General features: G+C 43.7%; 1 protein-coding gene across 20 annotated transcripts in view; it reads right to left on the minus strand.

Moving 5' to 3' along the window:
• TSPAN4 (tetraspanin 4) overlaps positions 1-15,968 on the minus strand; it is a 395,182-nt gene that overhangs the window by 91,596 nt on the left and 287,618 nt on the right. The window contains exon 1 of one of the 20 annotated variants that reach the window (XM_046942333.1): positions 4,239-4,317. The exons of the other annotated variants lie outside the window; for them this stretch is intronic. Coding sequence (XP_046798289.1) covers positions 4,239-4,250 — 12 coding nt within the window. The 5' untranslated portion in view covers positions 4,251-4,317. Of the gene's footprint in view, positions 1-4,238; positions 4,318-15,968 lie in introns of those variants that run through there. 20 annotated transcript variants of the gene reach the window in all.

Consider the following 15,968-nt stretch of genomic DNA (forward strand, 5'->3'; position numbering starts at 1 on the left):
AAAAAGCATAAGCAAACAAAGAAGGTTATTTGTGGAATACAAACACCTGGTCTGAACAAGGATTACCAGAGCTTTCGTTTTAGCTAATAGACTTATTTTCTCCCTCTTCCTTCTTTTTTAAGCTTGGCCAGAGTACGTGACTCACATCTTCCCCAGATGTCTCTTGTCCTCACACACGGAATAGATTCTCATAAACACTTGCTTGAGCAGAGAACGAAAGCCCATATTCATAGCACTTGGATTAGTAACAAGTTACCTACAAAACATCTCTGGAAATGAGGATGTTTGTGTGCAGCTTCAGATATTTTTGCTAACACTTATACAAATGCCTGGTTCCCAAAGGATTCCTATAATTTAAGTATGGGGTATCTAAGAGAAAGTGAGAGTGCTGGAAGGCAGACATCCAGTAATTCAATCCCATACATCCCTGGGCGCATACTTAATTGTATTATAAAGTAGTTTTGCAAACAATGAAAACAATTAAAGCACGATATGTATTTTACTGCCTACAGTTTAGAAGAGTGGTTTATTTTTTCCCACGCATATCCACACCAGTAAACAGAAAACAGAACAAATCTGTGAATCCTGATTAAAAGCACAGCAGTGATACATTGCTACGTCACGTGTGTACCAGGGATGTTTTATAGCCACAATCAAAGCTTTGCCAGTTCATTGTCTAGAGAGTTCTAATTTGATCAGTGTTCTGTAACCATTTTACAGCAACCGAACCAACATTTTTAATCTCAAGGAATGCAGTGAGTATGAATTCTGCTGGAATCCAGACAAAGACCTTTGTCTAAGAGTGCCAGGCTTCCTCCTCTCTTCTGCTTCTGAGCATCCTATGTGAGCCTGAAGTAAAACAAGATCCATTTGTGCTGCTTGTAGCTGAGGTTAGTTAGAACCACAAGATGTAAGACTCAAATACACAGTCTCATCACATTCAGGATTCTGAGACAGACTGGGAGCCAATCACAGCCACCCTCTTAACAACCAACGTACAGTAGAGCAGTAGAGAAAAGAATTAGAAATTGTAGCAACATGCAGTATTTCTGTTGAGTCCTTTGGGCCAAGGAAATATTCGTTTTTTAATACAACACGCTTTTGAAAATGCTGGACTGCACTTCTTTGAAGCTCAGACTCTCCATCTATAAACTGAACATGAAAATACCACCATGGAGTAGCAACATATGACTTCCTTGTTTGTACAGTGCTTTTGAAAAGTGAGAATAACCAATGCTTTAAGACAAATGTATACTATCTTGATACGCAGATGCCTCATAGCAATGCAGCCCACTTCCATCACCTCTGATTTTGAACCTTTTCTTGAGCAGCCAAAACCTAGAAACTTAAAGAAAGCAATGGGCGAGGCAGATCTTGTTGAAAGAGAAGCACAACTACAAGCTAACCAGGTTCCTACCACCGCCCCTACAAAGAAACAGCTGTCTGATAAACGCATGGTAGCACCCCCAGCAGCAAGCACGGAAATTGACTATTTTTTGCAGCTGATTTATGAAGGCCTGGAGAATTTCTGGGCACCGCATTTCCTGGCAAACCACAGGAGCCAGTCCCCCACATCTGACAGGCAGGAACTCTGCCAGCCAGTGGTCACACACGGGGACAGACCTCATATTAAAGAGCTGCAGTTTGATTTTTCTGTGGTCAACCTTTACCCTCAATGAGATTTTCTCCTTTAACCACTGCTTCCTCTTTTTCTTTCCACCTTTGCCTTGCAGGACAGTGCCTGACACGATATGCTGGTGTCAGCCTTCCCATCCCACTACATGACAGGGTTTAACGTGCACACACAGGGTGCTGTCAGCCCAACGGAGCCAGCGCTGCTCTGCCAAGCAGCTCACGGGGCTGACATCTCCTCCCGCCTTTTCTGCCCATCTCCACACTTAGCTCAAGGCAGGCCCTGCATCTCCTGCTGCCAGCTGACATTTCTCAACCCCAGGGGCCCAAAGGAGGAGCTGCACCGCTTTCCTTGGCCTCGCAGCCTGCACTGCTGCTTCTCTGTTTCATGGCAAGCCCGTGATGTAAATTGTTGCTATCAGCTCCTTCCCCTCATATAGCCGGCACTGCTGATACCAGACTGCTGTGCTTCATGCATAATTCATCAAGTTCATAACGTGCAAAGATCTCCTCTGCAGCTCTTTTCTCTGCATTAAAGTTACCTCTGGTAAAAAGCATCCGTCCAGCCCCTCCTCGGCATGGCAAGAGGAAGCCTGAATTTACAGGGTCTGCTGCCTTCTTTAATTTACCATAAAAACCAAAGCATCAGCAGTGTTCTCAGATGAGAAGAGCCCAGCCCAGCATGACACACAGTCACAGAAGGTCACAGGAATGCAAGACCCAACTCTGCCATCAGAAATGCAGCTGTGGCTGCAATGCCTGACACTCACCATGGACTCTTTTTAACAGATTTAAGAGCACTAAGCCTGAAACCCTCTGCTGTCAAGACACGCAGGACGAAGGATAGAGCAGGGTACTCCTAGCAGCATGCTCTGTGTCTATCCAGAGGTTCCAATGGACTAATATTCTCACACCATTAGCGTAGGGCAGTGCTGTGCAAATAAGAACCCCCAGGAACTTTTAACCATCCCAGCCTCTAGAAGAGTCCTAGGTTACTTTTTGGGAACACATGTAGCCAACCCGTAGCAACCACACGCATTCTTCTTACCCCCATCAACTGCAAGAGCCTTCTCTCTGCCACACTGTCCTCCAGAAGCCCTAAATGTTCTGTCCCTCTCAGTAACAGCTGACAATTTGAGATCATTAGGAAAGGAGGTTGATGAGGGTCGTTTGGGCTCACACCTGAATGTAATATTGATGGGCTCGTTGCTGCCAGCTGAAGGCAACAAGCAGAGCTCTCCAAAGCAAAGGCAACATCTCAGTTTCTGCCTACTGTTACACAGTCATTTTCACTTTTTCCCTGCAGCAAATAACTATAAAAAATGTTCACAGAACAACAGGAGATGGAGAAAAAAAGACACCAACATAAAAAAATAACATGACATCTATTTCTACAGTAATGAAACAATTACTAACTAATCAGAGCTAAACAAACCAAGCAGGACACAGACACAAGAAAACATTTTCTAATAAAGCTCCCTGCTCACTGAGGTGGCAAAAAGATGTGTGATTACTTCCCTTTCACAGGGCAAAAGGATGCCTACAGCAGGCTCAAGTTTGCAGGTTTGTAGGGCTTTGCTCTCAGCCTAACGCATGGGATCCAGGCCATGTTTGCCATTTACTCTTATATCCAGAAGTGGGCTGAATTCAAGAGCTTCCTGCTTTTCCCTTTTGCACCAACACAACAAATTTGTCTGGGAGAAAGCACAGAGGAGCCTAAGAGCCAAGCTCTCTCGAGTAGAGAGCTGAGAGGCAGAGAGGCTCCAGGTGTGCTGCAGATTTAACGAGCTGCAATGGGACACAGCTGCCCCAGGCAAGACAGAGCTGGAGGCAGCACTCCTCAGCCATGTCCCAGCCCTGCAGTCTTTGCTCACAGCACCCTGCTACCAAGAAGGAAACTCAGAAGCTTCCACTTAGCAAGAGATTTCAAGAGCATCAGTGTTCAAGAAATGTTTGGATGTGGTACTAAGGGATGCGGGTTAGCAGGGAAAGATTGGTGGTAGGTAGATGGTTGGACTAGATGATCTTAGAAGTCTTTTCCAAGCTTGATTCTATGAATGCAAGTCTTGCTACAAGACAGAAGACACAAAGTGCTCATTGTGCCCGCTGTAACTACATCTGTTACGTTTTATCCCCCCTCACCCTGTGCGCAGCTATGCAGTACAGGAAAGCTAACTTTCAGTGGCACAACAAAGAAGCCTTGTAGGCACTGCTGCAGCACTTGAGGCAGGCTAACACCGCCAGTTTTACAGAAGTCAAAGGTATCCAGAGAAAATATTTCCTACCATACCACCACAAGCATTCCAACCCTTTGTGCCTCAGTCTTAGAGACATCTAAGCATCACATAAGGCTGACGTGACCTTTCTGCCTGGCTGCAGCAGTCTCTCACTTCTCCAAATGTAATGTCCCACAGCACCTAAACCAGCACTAGGTTTTCCCCCTTTCTGATGCTCCTTTACCTCCAAGGCTGCTTCTCCCCTCTGCAGGCAACAGAAAGCCAAGCGCCTCCCAGCCTTCAGCACAGCTATACCCTAAGCACCAATGCCTCAAACCATCCCCCATTAATTTCACTAAATATTTTTGTAGCCATTATTCCCTTTCTTACCTTTTTCCTCATGTGATTCCTCTCAAGCTACAGCTCCAAAACCTGCACCTCCAGCTTTCTTCTGACACGCACCTCCCCCTTGGTAGCTGGTAGACTCTAGTTCTCATCAGCTAACTGCTTGCACCTGGGGGAGTTAGCCAGGCTCAGCATTAACCACTTCTGATACTCCAGGGGATTGCTCAACAAGCTCAGCTCGAAAAATGCCACTAGGAGTTGGTTAGTCTTACATAGGATGGAGAGTGTTCAGAAGCTTTTGCTGTACTTTCACAGTCATAACCCATCCCCAACCGAACATACAAAATAGAACAACATTGCTTACAAAAGAGTCAGACCATTGCATGTGTTGCAGCAATATGGGCCCAACTGCACGAAGCTGTGCTGTATATATGAATGGGCAGATAGGAAGCAAATGCCTCTTTGGACCTAGGGGGCTGTGCTCAGTCAGCGAGCACGCAGAAAAGCTGATTTCTTCTTCTGCACCAGCCATCCTGCACCAACAGGGTGGGGATGCCATCTGAGAAGGCCTGCATGAGAGAATATATATTGCTTTACAGGCAGTGTCTAAGCCTGGAACTGGCTTGGAGCCCAGAGCTAACAAGCAAGCAGAAGGGGGACCAACTTTTTACATGGTCTGATAGTGACAGGACAAGGGGGGGATGGCTTTAAACTATAAGAAGGGAGATTTGGGTTAGATGTTAGGAAGAAAACTTTTACTCAGGGGATGGTGATGCACTGGCAGAGGCTGCCCAGAGAAGCTGTGGATGCCCCATCCCTGAAGGCGTTCAAGGCCAGGCTGGAAGGGGCAGCCCTGCTCATGGCAGGGGAGCTGGAACTATTTGATCTTGACTGTCCCCTCCCCAACCAAAGCCATTCTGTGATTCTATGACCGGGGAGCAGGCTGAGCATATGGTCCCCAGAACATATTTAAGAACAGCTACTGCCCAGAGGGAGGAAGGTGACTTAAGCCGGAATGAGAGAGCTGCGATGCCACCAAGTGAGTTTGTGCCCCATGGAGGCAAAGTTCATTTCAGGCAGTTATCTCCCACTTCCTACCAACTGCTACTCTCACCAATGATGGCTGCAGTCCATCCTAATAAAGACAATGAAAGTGAGCTGGACGCTGGAGCGATTCCAGGAATAAATTCCCACCTCCCCAAAGGCAGGAACAATCTAGCAAAGAAGGACATCACACAGCACAGATGGCATTCCAGGAGGGGTGAGCAAGAGCCAATCTACTTTGTCACCTATGGAGGAAAAAGGAAGAGGAGGAAGAAAAAGGAACAGACAGCTTACTAGGAAGTCACAAGACACCCTTCCACATTGCTCAGGATAATCTGGGGGGTGGCACAGGCATGACACGAGCAGCATCTTTGTTTTTCCTCTTTCCCCTAAAATAAACAGTTAATTTTGGACAGTAAGAAAAGTTCTCTTTCATAAACCCAACTAGTTGCTTCAGGCATAGACCAAAATAGAAATACTAGTCTGACATTACATTTCTATTGCTAATAGCTGCTAAATTATACTTGCTGCTGCTGTATTCCAATCAGAATTCATAAGGTCAGATCTCTACAGCTCTGTCTTCTCCCAGCAAGCTTTAAGAAAGTTACCCCACCACGAACCAAGTGAGCATTCATCTCTGCCTAAGCATATGTGCACAGGTGAAAATAAAAGGAGATGGGTATCTGTGCAATGAGTAGATGTGTGAGAGAAGATGTATTAACATGCTTTGCAGAGAATTGGCTAATCTCCTTTACCACCATATATGATCTTTGTAATGCCAAGATAGCAGCGAGCACGCAGAGGTGATAGCAGGAAATGGAGATCCTGCTGTGCCTGGTCAGTAGCAGGGAGCTGTGTGCAGCCACGGGGTCCAGAATGGGCACTCGCCTTGGATGGCTGCTTGCTTCCCCAGCTGCGTGCACCATGGGGCATCTCACTCACATTGGCTTTTCTGAGCCAGTCTGTGCCTCACATGGCCAGTGTTCAGGATTTAATTCTCACTGTGATTCTCTTCTCATGAGATACAACTCTCATTCCTGCAACCCAACAATCATGTGGGAAACAAGGCCACGGATCTGATCTTTATTTAAATTTAACCTATTCTGAAAAGGGGCCTTACCAGGTGCTACGGCTCTGTTTCTCTGTTTTCTTTTTGCATTTCCAGGCTTACATAAAGATGTCCCAAAGAAACGTGGATTCAAACTCTGTTTTTAAACCCATGGCATTTAAAATCCAGTGCTTGCTAATTCACATGTCTTTTTCCCATCTCTCCCAGTGTCAGTGCTGTTCTTTCAAAAAAGCCAACCTGTTCACAGAAAAAGAATACATGTAGTTGGATCACGCCTAGGTCTGTGAGGACAGGGCTAAACCCTAAGGGAGAACAGCTTGCTCATTTTTTGCCACATGGAAGTCACCTTAAATATGCTGGACCTGTGCAGATTTCTGCTGAACATCTCTATAAACCCAAAAATCATTTGTCTTTAAAAGGACTGGAAATGATCATGAAACATAAATCCTTTCCCTTCCTCCCTCACCCCCACAAACTTCATATATTATATAAACACAGGGATATTAAAATTATACATAATTTTTAAAGTAAGTGGTATCTGCCTTTGAGAAATTGGGCAGGTAAATTATAGCCTCGGAGACTAGGGAAAAGATATGGGGACCATGAGATATATGGTGCTATGAACATCAAAGCTGAATAAATTAAAGCTGAGGTAATTTTAAAAACTGGATACTCTCCAATTCTCCTGCAAGAAAGTCAAATGGAACAAGGGCACTGGAATGGAGCGTCCCAGTGGGAACTGACTGAAAGCAGAGGAGGCTTGAACACAGAATCTGCATTTAGTTTATTATTTTGTTGATACTTAAACTGTCCATCTGCCTTGGCTTTCTGCCTCCTCAAATTAAAACAGCACAACTTCACAACCTGAGCTCTCCGCCATGCTTCCAGGGACCTACTGCAAACACTGACACCTCTTTGAGACCTGATGAAACGCAAAGGAGAGGGAAGCACCCTGTGAAGCTATGAAGGATAACAGAAAAGCAAAGTACAATACTTCAGTAACAGCAATCTTGCCTTTTAAAAAAGTCTGTTAACACTTCCAAAGAAATGCAGAAACTAATTGTACGGATTTAGCGTCATTACATACATATCTGTATACTGTATGCATTTCCATGCCTACCTGGCACTGAGTGTGGGGTGCTGTGTTCCCACGAGGCCAACGGGAAGGCACTCGGAGAACTCTGCCCTGCTCATTTTCGTGTTATGAGTTGCAGTCTACGTGCTTGGGGGAGCTACGGAGCATAAGGTCAAGGATGTTTTGCTCTTGTCAGTGTAAGGATCTTACCCCGTTACCTTGCCCTTTAGTATTGCCAAGTGGCAGAAGGCAAGGACAGAGATAATTACTAACTTACATTTAATGTACAAAAGGATTCAAAGCCTTCTCTTGGTAAGTTCCACAAAAAAGACCAAAGGGCTCTTAAATTAAAAAGGCAGTCTGTGCTAGAATATAAAATAGAGTATTTAACTTTTTAATTAAAGAGAAAACTCAAAGAAAGCTATTGGAGAGAGAAATTAAAATTGGTGAAAACCAATTTTTCCTTCATCTGGTCTTCTGCAAGCAGGTCCTTGCTCCCAAGCTTTACTTCTGCCATCAGTTCCTTTCTGCAGAAAACAGTGCCTTGTCCTGAAGGGCTTTTCTCTGTCCCCTGAGCAGCTGCTGTCAAGCAGTGGCTCTCCGACATCCGTACTCTGTCTCTGGCAGCCCCTTCCCCTTCAATACCACTGTCCCAGGGAAGGGACAAGTTCCTCCCATGCCCAAGGGCTGCCCTTGACCCACCCATCTCAGACAGAAGATCACAACTGAAATACATTAGAGGCCAAACACACAGTCTGTCTGTCACAAGGGGTGATCACCAAGCTGTTATTCTGTGAAATTACTGGAAACTCTTCCCAACAGCTGTCAAAACTTTGCTGTGCAGCAGATAGCATTCAGGATGCTTTGTTTTTTTTTTTTTTTTTCCTGCAAATAGAAATATAGTGAAAATCCAAATAAATGTGACCCATGGGATCTGAATTCGCTGTCATCTGATGCCTTCATTTTTAATGATTTGATGTGGCTTCAGACAGCTTCAATCCCCAGCGAGCGCTGCTTGGGCCCCACCACCATGACCTTCCCCTCTGGTCTAAGAGTTCTGCAATTTATGGCTGTAATGGATTGTGCTGCTGGCAGCCAACACAGAAACTTGTAACTATTATCTGCAATGAGAAAAGAAGGCTTTTCTGCACAAATGCTGCTGTTGCTGCAGCATGGTTGGGCTTTCTATCCACTTGACATCTTTGAAGCAGGAAAGCAGGAGTCAGAACAGAAGCGCTAAGAGAAATAGGTGAGGATGCTTAAATCATGGCAGTACGTTAACTCTGCAGTACCAGGGGTGGGAGGAAGGAGAACTGTATGACACTCCAGTGGGTTCAGTGATACAAGGAAAGCATAATGCCTGAATAGGTGACATTAGCTACAGTATTTTCTCAGTAGTAGACTGGGGCATAAGGCTCTGAGTGGGTCATCACGTACAATCCAGAAAAACTTTTCTCCCAGACACAAATCCAGTGAAGCTTGTAAAGGATTTCATATGTCCCAGTAAACCTCAAAGACAACCTTGGGCTTCCTAGGCAATTCCTCTTCAATACTAGTACTCTCACATGCAAACATTTGCCTGTGCGCTGCAATGAGAGCATATGCTGCTGCTTGCAACATTAAACATTATTCAAAGGAATAATGCTCATGCTATTAACACAACAGCACACACACTGTGAAAATCCTTATGCCCTCTCCTAGAGCCAAGCAGAGCGCAGAGCTGTTATTCCTTCTATGAAGCATCCTGTCAAACAGCATCACTCTAATGCTATCTCCCCATTTGCCAATCACATCCAAAGAACACCCCGCAAAGAGATTCCCTGACTCCTAGCAAGACTTATTTTGTCAAATTTTCATCTGTTGAGAGCTGGAGATGTCAACATTGTCCTGAGATTTATCTCCTGTGCCTTGCTTCAGCAGGAGAAGTCTCTCTTTTAGGGACTGCCTAACAGCAGCAGCTATCACTATATTGCATGGGTTAAATTACTTCTCGAGCTATATAAAACAATTATATTTCAATTACTATTGTTTACTACCAGCTCATTTCTAAGTTATTTACAAATATTAATTTAAAAAGTTTATAAAAAACACTTAAAACAAGAAATATTTTAAACTGATAAAGACTGCTACCAGCAAGGAGACTTCAGAGTCAGCTACTTCTTTTTGCTCTCAGCCTTTTCTTCTATCCTCCTCAGTCTTGCAATAATGAGACTTAGTCAGTTGGCCTGAACTGCTCTTTGAGGCCTTATCTGCTTTTGAGAGGAATATTAACAGTGAGGATATTATGAATATTATTCAGTGTTGAGGAAAAGGAGCTACGTGGTTTTTGAATCTTCAGAAGTATGTGGAAAAATAAAAGTGCACTCACTTTCCCAACAGGTCAAGTTAAGAACAGTCTGAGAGCAGTTCTCCCCGCATCTACACAATTCTATTCTTGCACAAGCACAGAAAATAATGCCCTTCTTGTTCCCACTAGGAAAAGAATAAAGAAAAGGACTAATGATAGTAATTTTAAAAAATGAGAGTTTTCTCATTCAGTCAAAATTAATAAGCAGGCTCCATATGAACAGGAACATTAATGACAAGGGTCTTTGTACAAACATTCTGACTCTAATAGAAACAGACTTGATTTGATAAGTGCTGCTTCAAAATAAGGGGCGGCCAGGGGTCAGCCAAGCACACTCCTGAGCAAACTAGGAATGGTCTGGATAAAAGAGATTAAAGTCTACCCTTAAAGCAATAAAAAAGAAATAAGAATCCAGCAGTGTGCATCTCAATTCAATCTTCCACCAAGCACAATGCTGAAGAACTTCATCTCAGGCACAGGAGATTTTTAAAGAAAAATCTTCAAGATGATTTTGAATTATTTAAAAGGATGTACCTTCTAATTTTTCAGCCTGGTTACAATAGCAATGGCTCCAATGACCAGAAACTTCAAAACTAATTTATTTTGCTAATAATACATGACATATTGGACCTGGTACACATCTCTACTACATTATTGATTTTGGCAAAAAAGCAAAGTTCAGGGAGTAATTTAAGTTTTTGTAAAGTACTGCAAGGGAGGAGGAAAAAAAAGAAGCATGCTTCACTTTCTTACTCCTCTTCCTGAACAGGATTCGAAACTTGCCTGCCTGCTTTGTTTTACTTTCTTGTTGCCGATGACTCTGGGTCTGCATGGATCTGGTAGTAAGTTAATGAATGAGCAGTGCACAACTGCACACACAGGACTGGAGCAGAGAGGCAGGGTGGAGAGATAAAACACCACTCTTCTGGATATTTTCAAAAATACAGTATTGTGGCAGCAAGGAAAAGTTCAATAAAATGCAACAGACCATTACCACTGACTTTCCAAGTAAGGATATTCTGACACAAATTCAAATTTGCTGATTCCATCCACAGCCAATCCAAGTCTCTAGGATCTGCTATGAGTTGTTTGTGCTTGTGGCTATGTGAAAAGTTCCCAAACTATGATACGCAAACAAGAATGGGGTGGGCCGTTCCTTTCTCCTGAGAAGCCAGGATACTGCCTGAATAACTAGCCATCTGTGTCCGTGCATGGCCTGACACAGAGTCAAAAGCTATTTGCAGCTGCTGCTGCTGTCACTGCCACGTGGCACCCCATAACCTCTGCTTTTGGTTGCTCGGCAAGCACAGTTTGCAAGACCCCAGGCCATACTCTTAGCACAGCAGAGCGTGATAGGAGGATATCAAAGATTATGAAAGGATATTGCAGCAGCAGTTCCTGGGCCTTGAAAGGCTGAATGGGGTACTAGGGGAAGTCTGGTTATGCTGACCAGTAGAGTGGTAGAATGGAGAAAGCTACTGCATGCTGAAGTATGTCCAGCCAAAATCAAGCCTGGTGACACAGAAAAAGGAGAGTGCTGTGATGGGGCACAGACATGGTCTGAATAGCACAAGTCCTCAAATTTGCAGATGAAGCAGCTGACTGTCCTGCTGCTCTGCAAGAAGTCTTCTTTCCTTCTCTGGCATTAGGAGAGGGAGGTTACAGCTGTGTAAGATAGGATGTCAGCATCCTCTGGAAACTGACTTATCCTGACTCCTCCTCATCCACAATTAAGCATTTAGCTTAGCATTTAGCAAGCCAATGCCTATACTTTGCAGTGAGTTTAGAAGATGATTCTTCATGAGATGTGATAGAACAGGACTAGGCAAAGCTAATTAAAGAAATATTTAAAAGAGTGTTTTATATCCTCTTGTTTTGTTGGCAAGGAGAATATGATGAGATCAAGAGCAAAGACTGCACTCATCACAACACAAACCAAGTGTTTTATAGTATAATGCCCCAGAATATGCAATTCCCTCCCCACAATTGCAATCACACTGAGAACATGCAGCCTCGGCGTCTGAAAAACCACACTGTCCTACAGTGCAAATTCCATAGCTGCAGGAAAAACAAAACCGAAAAATAAAAACCCCCTTTCTTCTCTTTCCCATCAGGACTGCTGTGAAAAGGTCTCCAAGAGCATATACTTATCATACAACTGAATGTATAATGCCAAATAACAACCTCGCCAGTGGTGAGTTATTTATATGTAAAGTTGCCACAGTAAAGCACCACATTACTTCTGCTCTATTTAAGCGTTCGCTGACTAATGCAGAGGTGAGAGAATCAGAAGAAATACCTGAAAATAGCAGGACCGAGGGAAGCCAAGTTCATTTCAAGACTTGGTGCTTTGAGAAGAACCCTCGCCTTAGCCGGAGTATGGCCACAGTGAATGAGGTCAGCTTTATGATGGTGCATGCAAATCCTGTGCAAATAAATGGTTCCGCCACAAGAACTTGCTTAATTTGGTGACTCCTGTTTTTGTGGGGGTTTTGGTACATATGAACATAATCAATCAGTCTGTGGAAGGAAAGAGGCATTATAGGATGAAAAAGCAAGAACACCTGCATGCAGTTTGGTCATATTCACGTCTTTTGAGAACCTAACATTCAATCTGGAAATCTCCTCTCCAAGCAATACCTGTTAACACTGATAAAGGGGAATGTATTCACTATCTTTTAAATAAAAACATTTTTTACCCATCCTGATTGCTTTTTTTCTGTCGTCATTACAATGTGAAAGCGCAACGGCTTCCACACTGTAAAGCTGCCCACTGCTATCTGAATCCATTATAGGGAAAAGAGAATGAATGTCAAAATACAGTGAGCACAGTAAACCTCATTTGAGGCTCCTACAGAGCTACTAGGCATACCCTGAGCCTAGTATGAGGTAACGCCAGGTGGGAGAGCTTTATCAAAGGTGGTTTTAACAGGAACAAACTACACAGAAATATTGCCTATTATAAAATCTGCATTTTTGCTTCTATTAAAGGAATACTGCCTCATCTCAAAACACAGCCCCAGCAAACTGAAGCTGCCACCAAGGAACCTCCCTTTTTTGAAAGAATGCTCCCCAGCAAGCTTTTCTGATGGGTGTCCTTGAAACCTTGCAGAGGCAAACAACTGCAGCACTAAAACCATCAATTGGCAGCTTGCTGTTGGTTGCACAATCTCTCTACAAGCCAGCTCCTGTTTTGTTGCCTTCTCCCCCTCACAATGACCTCATTCAGTGTTGCTATCTCAGAGCCCATAGTACGGAACCATAGTTCCAAGGTTTTTTCTCCCACCCATGACAAGAAGAGGTTTTTTACTTGAGATAAATGCTTAATCCAGCTTAATTCCTCTGCACTTGGGTGTGAAGGCAAGCCCGCACATCTGTATCAGAAGGTTATGAAGCTCTAGCTTTGTTCCAGTCTGAAGCAAAGTCTAGGATTCAAATGCTCCGGAAGGCTGAACCTAACATCATCTGTTCTCTAATTTGCACCCCACGAGATCTGCTACTATAGAGTGAGAAGCATATCAACAATACAGTAGTTAAGGTCAGGCCTTACTGCCTCCAGGTATTTATCAGGAAATGCTTTTGCTCCTTTAAGGATGTTTGTCTACTTGATTTTACACTGAGCTTTCCAAGAATCTCTCCTTGAATCCCTACAACGCTGTAAGCAATAACCTGCTAAGCCAAAACTGCCAAATCATTTATGAAATGACACATTTGCTTCCTTTTTACCTGTCTAGTTGCAGCCTCTCTCAGAAACCAGCCAGTCACTCCTCCAGTGTTCAACTTCACCTTCACCTGAGATTTGTTAGTCTTTACCACTTACTTCTGAGACCTTCAAAGCGCGTAGATGCGAAAGAGAATGGGGAACCCAAACCAATGCCTGTGCGTGGTTTTCAGTTCAGAAAACCACAGGGCAAGCAGCTAAGGCCTGCTCCTGACTGCCACTTCACCTCACCTCCCCTTCACATCAGCCTGCCTTTCTACCCAGCTCCCCTCCCAGCACTGCGATGCTTCACCTGGGCTGCATTTTGCTGTGCCAGTGACTGCTCACTCCCAACTAGAAAAATAGAAGTAGATCCATCATTAGCAACTTCTGGGGTGCTACTGGATGAATTCTGTATCACACCCAACTCAATCCAATGGAGCCCTGGATATAAAACATAGTAAATAGTCGCTATAAAAATAATAGTGCTACCAACAGCTTAGTACTCCTTACATCGTAAATACAGAATCAAAGGATTGACATTTTGTAGTCATGCACAAATTGAAGTGTCTGGCAGATTTAAAAGCATCTGTAAAAGAGATCTATCCTATGCTCCTGTGTGCAACATAAATTAAAGCACGCAACACAAAAAATCCCTGGTTTAGCATGTAATCAAGCTTGTCCAAACCCTACATCTCTGAGTCTTTGCACAAACATTATGAGGCAGGGAGACAGGACTGGGATGCTGGAATAACAGGATTCGTTTTAGTGCTTGCCACATACATTGTAAATGAGTGACTGTGACATTCCATGATTATTTTTGTGCTGTTATACATAAATGACAATGATGATAGTGACCCTCTTTGTTAAGCTGCTTGCAGTACAAAGATGAAAAACAGACATTAAAACAAAGCATTTCTATCATTGCTATTATCAGCACATTAAGCATTCGCAGGATCAGAGAATAAGTGAATGCTCACATAAAAGAGAAGCAAATACTATTCAACCAATATAACAACAAAAAATAGAAAAAACCAATTTTGGTTCAACACATTCTGAAATATTGGATGGAGCATCCTTCATCTTTAAAAATAATCCCAAAAGTATATTCCAGTATGAAAAAATAATCAATCTCCAGGACATCTGAACATTATGTTACATTGTGCTCCAACAAAACATTGTTAAAGGCTCCTATAAAATATTAGCAAGCCTTTAATTATTTTTCTTTTACTGGATAGATTACTATGAGTTGGCCCACATTCATTCTGGCTAAGTGCAAGAGTTAAAATGAAAGCGCCTGTGGACGTTTGTAGTTGGTATTCAGCCACTGGGATCACAGTCAAACGTCTGAGTTGCCGTGAGGACGAGCAGAGCTGCACCAGCCCTGCAGAAAAGCCCACTGAAGCAGCTCTCAGGACCAGCACCGGACCCATTTTCTGTGCTTCCACTGTTGAAGAGGCAATGCAGATGCTAAAACAGAAATGGTGCTCCTGAGGTATGTTCTGAATACATGGCAGTCTATGTGGTATATCATAGAAGTTTTATTAGCTCATCCTAGAGATGACATATACAACTTGGCGTGGATGTACAAATTTTGCCAATATAACTGCTGCTAATAAAATCTTTGCATACTATGTCATCAGATATTTTCTCTTCCTTTAATTTAATAGAGATAAAGCAATATGATGAATAGGTACATCCAGACATTAGGCCAGCATGAGTATTTCCAAGTATGGCAAATGACAAGACATAAAGCTGCCCAGGTCTGACTGGCAGTAAGCTAGGAAGGTTTACAGACGACCGTGGCCAACAAATCTGTGATTAGCACATGGGACTACTGCCTGCTGTGCAATCAGCATGTCCTCACCGGGCCAGCCTGTGGCTTAGAGGCATTTTGACATGGCACAACCCACACTAGGGATGGACAGTACTGTTGACACAAAGCACCGCCCCTTGTGATACGTGGGCCAGGGAGCTCCGCTTGCCTCTGAGGACAGCCCGAAACATTGGATACTGGTTTGCATCCTGTTGTCTCAGCTTGGTGCTTTATGTGCACAGCTGGCTAATGACAGTGTTGTATTATGTATAAAGCCATTTACTGTGATATGTTCATGCTGTTAATATGCTGTGGAGTATTGCCACTCTGCTTAAGGGGAAACTTTGGGAAATCTTAACGCTGGACGTTACAAAAACAAGGGCAATTCCAGTCCAGACAGTAAGAAGAATCCACCAAGTGGCCAAACATTTCCATCTGCTCAGCAAACAAAGAAACAAAGAAACTCAAGTCATGCCTTCCGCTGTGAGCTGCCACCACAGCTAGTAGGGAAGCACTGTGTTTGTAGCAGACTGTGAGTTGACTCCGCACTCCTTGTCTCTCCACCCATGCATGGGGCTTTTGGGCTGTTCTGGCTGGCTCTGCCTCTTGGACAGGCCCTTGGCAGCTTCCCCAAGGATGCTGAAGACAACAAGCCCTCTGTTGCGCCAAGAGAAATCAATGGTCTAAAGAGGTGAACTGGTCTCTAAGAGCTTGGTGCCGATTT

This window comes from Gallus gallus, chromosome 5 (genome assembly GCF_016699485.2).
Source record: "Gallus gallus isolate bGalGal1 chromosome 5, bGalGal1.mat.broiler.GRCg7b, whole genome shotgun sequence".
NCBI classification, from domain to species: domain Eukaryota; kingdom Metazoa; phylum Chordata; class Aves; order Galliformes; family Phasianidae; genus Gallus; species Gallus gallus.